This window comes from Varroa jacobsoni, unplaced genomic scaffold (assembly GCF_002532875.2).
Source record: "Varroa jacobsoni isolate VJ856 unplaced genomic scaffold, vjacob_1.0 scaffold_1221, whole genome shotgun sequence".
Taxonomy (NCBI): Eukaryota; Metazoa; Arthropoda; class Arachnida; order Mesostigmata; family Varroidae; genus Varroa; species Varroa jacobsoni.
The window spans coordinates 199555-210077 of NW_019214123.1; the positions used below are offsets into that span (position 1 = coordinate 199555).

General features: G+C 39.7%; 1 protein-coding gene across 1 annotated transcript; it reads right to left on the minus strand.

Annotated features, from left to right (window-relative positions):
* Nucleotides 1-907: 907 nt before the first annotated feature.
* Nucleotides 908-4615, minus strand: LOC111267780 (uncharacterized). Its single transcript, XM_086971446.1, has 3 exons — nucleotides 4397-4615; nucleotides 2554-2835; nucleotides 908-1100 (listed from the first exon to the last, which is right to left on the minus strand). The coding sequence occupies exons 1-3, from the start codon at nucleotides 4468-4470 to the stop codon at nucleotides 908-910; spliced, it is 549 nt and encodes a 182-aa protein (XP_086827572.1). The 5' UTR covers nucleotides 4471-4615.
* Nucleotides 4616-10523: the final 5908 nt, after the last annotated feature.

The window sequence follows — 10523 nt, forward strand, 5'->3', positions numbered from 1 at the left end:
GTCTAGCGATTAACTAAAAAGTACTGTCTGAAATTGTCATGTATGTGTATATTAGGACGTCATATTAGTTAATTCCCAACGATGAGGTCAAGGAGTCACTAACTGATAGGCTTGTTATACGTAGTTAGCAGGGTAAGTAAGTTGTCTCGACGTCACATTTTCTACCGCGATCTTCAACTGTACAGACGGAGATCGAGACTCGCTTTCCTGTAGCAGCAGCAGCATTGATTAAAAGCCGTTCAAAATGGATGAAACTAATGCAGTTTGTTTTTAACGGGATCTAAAACATGGGGAACACGGTCGATTCTGGGATGAAGATTTGTAGCGAAATCCGCGATGCGCATCGTATTTACATTGTCGAGGAGTACTTACTATACGGTTACGTGTAATAACTTTTTTCCGGGCGCGAATTTGCTTTAATCGTTATCGTCTTTTCCTCTGCCGCTCCATTCCCGTTCCTGTACCCTCACCCGACAGCCTAAGTACAAATCGTAACTTGTGTCGATGGATGAAATTACTTTTTAGAGTTGTACGTTATTGCGACAAACTACTTTTAGCAACCTATAGAACGGTTTATATATATATATATATATATATAATCGGAATACTCGAATCATCGTCAGCTAGCTTAGGGGGTCGTTGCGAATGTGCTACAGGAACTATAGCGTCTTAATTACTAACAATCATGGTTCGTTTCTCTATTCTGTTACGATTCGAACAAGTTACGAAGCCCAGTGAAGACCTTCTTCACTATTCATAGAGTTGAAACTTAAAGTTTGTCAAATTGGCAGGTTTGTGTTGTAACTCGTTTGCCAGTTACACTTACTATTATACGCCACAAAATCCACTGCAGGCCACTTCTCCACCGACGGTAAAAACGTTCTGTGCAGATAGTTTTTTTTACTGCTCACTTGCGTCGTCTACGCACTTCTTGACTGCGTTGCCTTGTGACCTTAATCACCTTGCAGGCGCAGCCAGAACGAACTCGGATATGATCCATACGCCACTGACCGTTCGAATTTAAGTTGCGGACTATTGCATATGTATAACTGTATTCTTGTGTGCAGCGCGACGATAGCTCGTATTTGGAGCGCACGAATCTGTAAATATATAGAGTGAAAAAAGTTATTATAAACTATTTCATTAATTCTCTACTTGTTCGTGGTGCGTCAGATTTTACAGGCGGATTTTTTCTTCTGCGCGAGTTTTTAGACAATTGTTATTTACGCATAGCCCGAGATGTATGATAGTTTGAATTGAGAAACGTTTTACGGCATTGTAGTTTGACGGAAACTACCGAAGCAGAAGAACTTCTGTTCGAACATACAAAACGTGTATTGTTCTAGCCATTGTGGCGCATATTGTCATTTCCAATTCGCGTAAGCAATGTTAGAGATACGGCAAGCTTTAGTCGAAGAAAAAAATGGTAGTATTCTTATTTGTTTATTTGAAGGAATCCCTAAATACTAATGTACTTAGTGGATAAAAGTTCGTTTTACACCTCTAATATAATAATACTAAACGTCATTATGATGTTGTAGAAGAGTGTGTGCTATAGTAGAATATGGTCGAACTACTGCGAGCAGACTGTCGACACATCTTTTAACTTTCAACTTTATCGTGCACGATTCTACTTATATAAGACAACAGCCTGTCTAGCAGCATAATGATTGCAGCTATATAAGAACATAACTTCCATTGAATGCCAAATCAACCTCATAATGAAGTTGTCAAGAACTTAAGCTAAAACAGTCGCTCAAAGTGAGGTGAACAGTTGAAGTCCTACCGAGATTCATGTATATTATTAAACTTTAGAAACAATCATGCTAAGAACACGCGTGCTCCGCTGCGTCGTAACGCTCATTACATTGAATTTGGAGAGGTATACTATCCGATATATCATTCGATCCTACAAAGCGTTACACGTTTCGCTCTGAAACAATTCTGGATCAGATCCGTAGGCGCACATTATCTATGCGGGGCAGCGCGACCAGACAGGCGTGCCAACAGAGCTGATTGCCAATAATTCTGCTCTGTCTGTTACGGAATAAATGGGTAGTACTCTATGAAGTTTAATATCGTATTTTATAACGATCTGTTCTATAGCTTGAAAATTTGTTACGTGTACACGACCGCCATAAAATGCAAGCCAAAAATAAGAACTTCCTTCTAAACATGTCACAATGCTTGGTCAATAATAAGGTCACAAGAAGCTGATACTTATTGAGAAATAAATTAAAATTGGCTATCCCCAATTTGTGCTATTTTTAGGGAAAAGTAGTGATTTTTTTCAGTGTTTTTTTTTCTGTTTTTAGTTAGAATGTTATTCTTAATTAGTAACTATTGACCGAAAAATTTAACACGCTGTACTATGAAGGTCGACAGTATTTAATTTTGATTTTTAATACAAGACCACTATGGAAAAGACGTTGCATTGCTTTCTTACTCAAATAGTCATTTTCGCCTACACAGTTCGAGTGTAATTAATGTGATTGTATGCCTTAGATAGCCCACGATGGCCCTTAACGGTGTATCAGGCTGAGCGCCACGTACCTGCACGGCCTATTTTTGACATCTCGACGGCAGGAGGTTTGATAAAACTTCTGTGTTTTGTTCTCGCCTCTATAGATCTCAAGTATGAGGCCAGAACGAGAAACGCCTGCCAACGGATGGATGAGTTCGGTGACTGATGGACAGCAATCACGATTCTCAAGAACCTCAACTTCATCCTGCACCGCATCCGGTAAAGCTCCTAACAGCTCCAACGAAGAGCCACCGTCTGCTGCTACAGTCGTATCCTCATAGGAGCTTCCCCATATTGCATTTCTATTATACCTGTAACAGAATTGAATAAGGTCACCCTGTCAAACCAACCCAAAATGATAATCATGATACTTATGCATTGCTCAAAGATCGTGACGATATGACAATACATTTAGGTTCGACACAAACACTGATTCTTTCAATGCTTCAAATACGTTCTCTACGCATCACTAGTGTGTGATAGATACGCCTCTTCCCTTCATCGTCGATACCACTAAATCATTAGCTGGAGGCTAGACAAGGCAAGAAACAAAAAGTGAATGGATGTATATTCATTAATTCTCATAGATGGTGCCCCTACCGCTACGGTCGAGACATGTCGGACTTCTCATCCTGTCAAAGCCCCACGACACAGTACCCTAACTCAACGTAACATTGGTCCACATGTACGTGCATGGCACTTCCGCGCATAGGTCGACTCGAGCGACGGGTCACAACTTTCGATTTTGGGCCGAATGTGCCCGTGAGATATTTCTATGATTCGAATATCTATCTCTTCATAACCCTAACAGAGCCGCTAAAGAATAAGCAAACAAAGAGCATAGCCGTTCTTTTGAGAGTCTCCTGCATACACCACTCACATGATTGGTAAGGAATATGTATAATCTTGTGTAAGTTAATGTGTTATGCAGACGCATACTAATCGATATGGACTCATTCGTGAAGCCTGTAAATCTCACCTATTATAGAAAGGAACATTTTTCGCCATTTGTGTTTCACTAAAATCGTGTAATGTTTAGTATAGGCTCCCGCAAATCAAGGATACTTCAGGTTCTATTTTCAGTGCAGCCTTTGAATACTGTCTTAGGCCATTGGCTTTTGGCAAAAAGCAAAGCGTCTTTTCACTCGTTTTTGAACCTGGACCATTTCGTTGTCTTTTAATTTGGTAGACAAGGATGGCTTCACTGCACCATGAGGAAAACGATATCGCTAATTATATCAATGTCCTTACACCTGTTATTGTTGCAAAGAAAAGTTGAATAATACCTTCTCCATTTAAATTCGATTCCTCGTTACTGTCTCGTTAACTTTCCCTGTACCTTTCCCACACCCTTGCTCCTAGACTGTCTTATCCAGTCTACGACATTTGTATCACGCTTTCGCCAATATGTTCCTGTTTTTTTCGGCCGACGCCTCTCGTGGGAACGCAACGACGCCATCGATGTGTTAGGGCATGTCACCAATCTTGCATTAGGGCATGTCTGTGTCGTTCAGTCTCCTGACTCTTTACCGCACAGTTCCTGAGGGATGCGGTGACATTTCCCATTGCCCACTATAACTGCTTTTTACGCCTGTGGATTCTAACTGTGCCAGTGGGACCGATGCCCCGTTGACCGTAAAAGCAAAGGTGTCTTTGTTTATCGAGGCATGTTGTAAAGTGTAATGATTTGATAGAACGGTAGATGCATGGATTGACAGGGCATGGCCTGACCCGTAATATTGCCATGAGATAGAAGAGAAGCGTGTGCTAGTTATTTAATCTGTTTAGCGTTATGCCTGATCGCCAGCGTAGTACCGTGATTGATACTGAACAAAATACGTATCATAACTCGCGCTATGTACTCGTACCTACCTCGAAAAGGTCTTACAAGTTCCGGCAGCAATGATAAATGTTGTTAGGAAACTGATGTAGGCTTTGTCCTGCATTTGAAACACGTTTTCTTTTTTCACAGAGTAAACGCATTACGTAGAAAACGGACATGTTTGCGCAACGTTTTCAGGAAGGCAGTCCTCGGGCGATACACCAACCGCTTCGTAGTTATCAACTATGTATGTATGTACAACTATGTATGTACAGACTAAAACCGCACGAGCAGTACTGCATTATATGGAAAAACACAAGAAATCATTTGGTACATACCAAACGCTATTGAGCATCGCCATGTGTTGAGCCTAGTTCTGGCGAGACGGCCTAGTGTATTGATAAGGCAACGATAAATAACAAGCAATGTATGACGGGCCCTATTGCACACTTTTAGCTACTATCATTCATACGGTACGGTTATGCTGGTTAGCACTTCTTAACTAAGGATAACGTAAAAACGAATTATAATCTGTTAGGCCATTTATGTTTACTTGCATGTTTAATGTTATATTAGTACTTCATTTGGCTGATAGTTACTATACGATCATTGTATGTTATCGTGCATATGTATGATAGACATTATAAACCAATACACTGAAGCACAGCTTGAAAGACTACGAATTAAATTTTCAAGAGTTCGTTAAATTTTATTGTTAATAGGTGTTTCGAATTTCTGATAGATATTATGCTTGAATACTCGTTTACAGTAGGACAAGCAGAAGTGGCCTGGAGCGACCAGCAGTCCAATGCAAAATACACAGTTTGGCTGTATTAGTTAGGTTACGTAACAACCTATCGCGGGCAGACCGCAGAGCTGAAACTGAAATATACAATGCAATATACATCATTGATATCCACCACAATAGCGAACGTAATTACCAGGTCAAGGGGGGATCTATCGGAATACAAAGTACGGATTGGGGGCAGACCTCTAGTCGTAAAGTTAGCACAGCTGTTCGGGGCATCATTTAAGAAAATGGCCAGCCTATTCGAATCCTAAGCTAAATATCAAGCCAAAACGCCTTTCCAATGAACTTTACTGAACAGCCGTCTGGGTAAGGTTAGTGACTGAATTACTCCGTAAGTTTTAAAGTTTCAAAAACGAATCATTTTTTAAGAAAGAAACGTTTACAAAGAGGCCAAGCATAACACAATAAGGTTTAGTGTTAATCAATTTATTTTTGAAGCTACAGATGTCGATTCAAGGAAACGATTTATAACTAATATTTGAGATAGGTTTTCTACGGAAGATTGGAATCAACGCATTATTGCCTCAATACCTCTTCCTTTTTTTCACCTGAAGTTGAAACAAGGATTTGTAGACTTAGTGCAAGTTATAGTTACGCAAACGTAACTACTCAACAGCCGTCACAGCGTTCTTCATAGCAAAGTTTTTTTCTGTACTCATACCTGTCCAATACTAGCGCTTTCACTGCGTCTCTATGAACATTGTCAGAATAAAAAGTAGCGATGCTATTAAAAACGTTGATGGAAATAGATGTCTGCCCCTATATGTTAGTGAAAAACGTTAGACAGAACATTGCTACGCGAAGTATAATCGTCTCTTGGCAAAATTTTGGCCGTGAATAGATTTGTAGGGAGCTTGAATTGGTTGTACCCTTAGAATAATTACCCAAAGTTAGTACTGCAGATCGGTTTTAAAATGGTATTATCTCGGATTTTTGTCATTACACGGACACAAACCAAGTAAAGTATTGCTGGCTTCGTTGGACAATGATAGCGTCCTTGTCCCTATGTGGTGATGTAGTGATGTTTTTTTCTGTCTCAACCATTCGGTTACCGGAATACGTTCCCAAAGGGCGATGTTGCCTCCATGATCCAATGAAAGCCGATAGACTGTTGTGCATAACTGCATTACGTACGTATGAAGGACATAGTGTATGCGGCGACCATACAGTATGCGATTTGTCAAGGTATTGGCTTCGAAGAAATACAGGACTGAACAAGTCCTAATATTTATGAGCACGTCGAAAAAACGTCCGGTTACACAGAGGTTCGTTTTTTATTGTGATCATATATAATAATAACAACATCACTTACTTAGGTCAAAGTTAGATCGCTTCAGTACCAAGACAACTTGACCCGTGATATTCATTCATCCGTAAACATCCAAGTATAATCTGTCGTTGTATAATTAGTTTCCTGGAAATTACAAGTTTACTGCATAGCCAGACTTGAACAGAAAAAATACTAGACAATAGAACTTGATCCACGTTTGGGTCGTGCATAAGTTCGCTTACCTAGAACTTACCTACCCCATCTAAGCATCACATATTGACATATAAATAACGAAATCAACGGTGTGTACGTATCCTATTTTCATTTAAAGTGTTCATTTGTTGTCTCAGTAAACACCTTCTCTGAATAGATATCAATATTTCCCTAAGAGCTTGACTATTTTTCTTGCAAAAGAGATGAACTGGCCCTCTTTGTTAACAAGTTATAAGTAGAAAATATATATCATTTTAAAGTACAAACTAAGTTGGTCGTACTTTCAAGCAGAAATGTGTTATATATCGTTAATGGACTAACTAGAATAAAGATCCTAATAATAATAATCAACTAAATGAGTAGCGGTTGTGCGATATTTTCCTTTATATCGACACCAGCCCAGCTGACAGGCGCAGTTTTTCAATCGCCTAATTCAGATTCTATAATGGAAGCTGCTAAGGTGGATACTTCAGCGTACCGGCATAACCAATATATAATAATGGTTCCGATGGCTTGGGTAGTTTTAGGTGCTATACTTAGCGCAGAGGTTATCATCGCAGAAACCAACTGTGTGCAAGTTGTCATTCTATATTTACCTATATATATAGAGACATTCTATATATATATGTATATATATACATATATATATATATATATGCAGATTTGACTGTTCCATGAAGCATGAGTTCCAGAGAATGACGCAAAAATACGCTACATGATTACTTGAGACGTGCACTGCAGTTTAAAAATAAAGTACTCTAGCTTTGATTTGATTTTATCAGGTGTGGCTAAAGCAGTTATTTACGTAAACGGTAGGAAGCGTGAATAGGGTACTCAAAGTCGCTTTGAAATTTCGCGCCTTGGTACTTTTGTTGTGAGCGATTCATTAACCGTTTTTCTTTTCTGAAGCTCTGTAATATAATTCAGGTGGACAGTGAGCAGCAGCTATAGGTTATCTCCAGTTAGTGTGCATGTAAGCTTAAACAGAAGCTACACACGTATACTATGTCAAACCCTACTTAATATCAATACTAGTGCGACGGTTTCCTTTTACCTCATATGATAAAGAAATCATTTTTAAACGGTTTTTTTGATGCAAGTCTATGAGACTGGATGACCTATCATACCTTTGCGGTATTCTACTTCCTTCCTCTACGAGGATTTACCATAAGGGCAGGGCTTCCAGTTCTCTAACGGGACAGCTTACACTCAAGGACAGGCGCGTCCTACCCAGAATGGTATTGTTGCAAATACGATTGGCCACCAATAGGAACGCAACGAACAATGTAATTTGTCAGTCTCAGCCTTCCTTAGCGTGGCGGACCTCCAGAGCCGTCATCCAATTCCTTGGCTCGTTGCTCCAGCTTCCGATTCCCTGTCTGAACCCTCAGTGTTTTCTCGGGGCCAATCTATACCGTATGATCCATCCTACTTCTTGTAAACGTGAAGTATTTAAAAAGGCCCAGTGCCAGCTGAAGTAGGAACACTGCGGAGCAACAGAAGAGCTACTGAAATGCAATCGTTCAATTAGAACGGTGGGGAGCACCGGTTCAAGGTAGGAGATGCCAAATGGAAAATCCACCATTAGCAGTAACCATGATGAATGATAAACACGATATATGCACAAACTTCGTGTGTAAAACTTGCTTTACAGATATTCATACTTTTTGTTAGTATCTGCATGAGGCAGAGCGTCCAAACGAAAGCTGGGCGTTGATCAAATGTAAAATGAGGAGTATCAACAAAGTAATAGTAAATAGGGGAATTGACCTGAAGTCACAACTTATTAGATAATCTATGATAAATAGATGACTAAAATCGCCGCTACACAGATATTTTTATCCCTAGACAGCAAACGTATGATGAAATATGACGTCGTTCCAAACGTGTTCATACGTTGACGGGCGTAACCAAATGGACGAGCGAAAATCAGACCAGTAGATTGCGAATTCAACTCCACTAAGCAAGCTTAACCAGTTTGTAGAGATAAATACGATTTTGTTTCCTTATTTATTTATATATATATATATATATATACATATCGACGACTACAGAAAGCATAAACAATTATGGAACTGGTTGATTTTGCGCCGTCACCAAAAAACATGCCACAAGACTACTTGACTTTTTCGTAGGACAAAGCTATCACGGTCGACTATTGTCCAGCCGCAAAGGAGAGCCTAAATGGCGTCAATACTGTTTTCAGTTACCCTATTTCCTATTCAGCCTTAAAAAAGAAATTCACCAGAAAATTAAATGGATTCTAAGAAAAAATTTCGGAGAAGATCTCGATCATATTGTGACTTTTACTTTTGCTCATTTTAGAACGATTATCAACGTACTTTATGCAATCTATTTTGTTCTATTGCCGGCACAGAGTACCACTAATAGTGAAGTCACTTAATGTAGATGAAATAGAAGGTTTTTGTGAAAATTATTCCATACAATAGCGGCCATTTGTAACTAAATATAGTAATCGGCTTTCATGAGATGCAGAGTCCGAATGCGAAATAACAGAAAAAAAACTCGAGGTTAATAACGTCCTCACGACCTGGCAAAAAGCTAACAAAGCCCATCATTAAAAAATGATTCTGTTTATTGTCTAACACAGAAAAAAAAATTTCTTAGTGCCGGCCGGACTCATGTTTGTGGCATATAGAATAATTACACTAGTTTACCCATCGTTAAAGATTCGTTTTGTTTGTTAAGGCCCGTTTTATTAGAGGAGTAAATGACCACGTCTGCTTCATCATTTTCTACCATACATTGATTCTTGAATTTTTTCTTTTTTGCACATTTATTCTTATCGTTCTCCATGCGCTTCCTGCCCAAACGAAGATCGACACACGTGTCTTGTAGATAAAGTTTATAGATATGAAGCATAACACAACTATCTTTTTCAAACCGGACAATAGATAAAACTATACGCCTAGATGCGCGCGCGCGGTTACAAACGACGAGATAGCGTATGTTAAACACTGATGGTCTCACATTACGCTGGGTCGCTAAGTGGGTTTTTGCCGGCACAAATCGTTCCCACTCACAATATGCCCGTTCGCTCACTTTTCCACTGTATCATACTAACCAACGTTGCCGTCAACGAGGGCAAAAGGGAAACTGTCTAGCAGCATAATCCTGTCCAGTTAGGTACGCGAATCGGATATTATTATCAATTCTATGAATGGGCTCCCTCCCTGCATGGAACGGTGCTGGATCTGTGGCCCAACGGTAGGACAACTAATTCCGACAGCAGCAGCAGCAGCAATAAGAATCGATACTATTAGAGCTGATAGTGTAGTAGCAGTACCTGTAGTGCCCTAATAACATCACCGATTCACCTCGAGACTGGATACTTACGCTACTACGTCAGCACACTCTTTTTTTTATACTTCGCATCCGCCGTCTGACACATACCCTCGTATGTTCGTTACCTGTCTGGTCCTGCTCTTCGACCCTAAAACAGCTAACCACAGAATAACACGTACGTATAGCATATATATATATATATATATATATATGTGTGTGTGAACAGAAAAGTTCTATCTAAAGAAGCCTAGGTCGGTTAAACGCACTTTCAGATTAAACAGAGCAACAATACTTGGTCCAAACGAAATAGAACGAAGCTAAATTTAGGAATTTGCACGCAAACAAAAGCCTAAATCCATTTTTACCGCAGGAACTACTACCTATTGCCAAACCCAGCACGAACAGAGCTATTTAGATTTACAAGTAATTCTAGCGCAGCTCGCAGCTTCCATAGAAATATTCAGTAGGACTCAACAGCTGAAGTTGTAGGGTGTTTCAAGCTAAGGGGTTGCCATGAAGGCGATGCTGATTCTCGAGTAGAGAAAACCAAGTAACTGTTACACTTGATCTTTCGTAC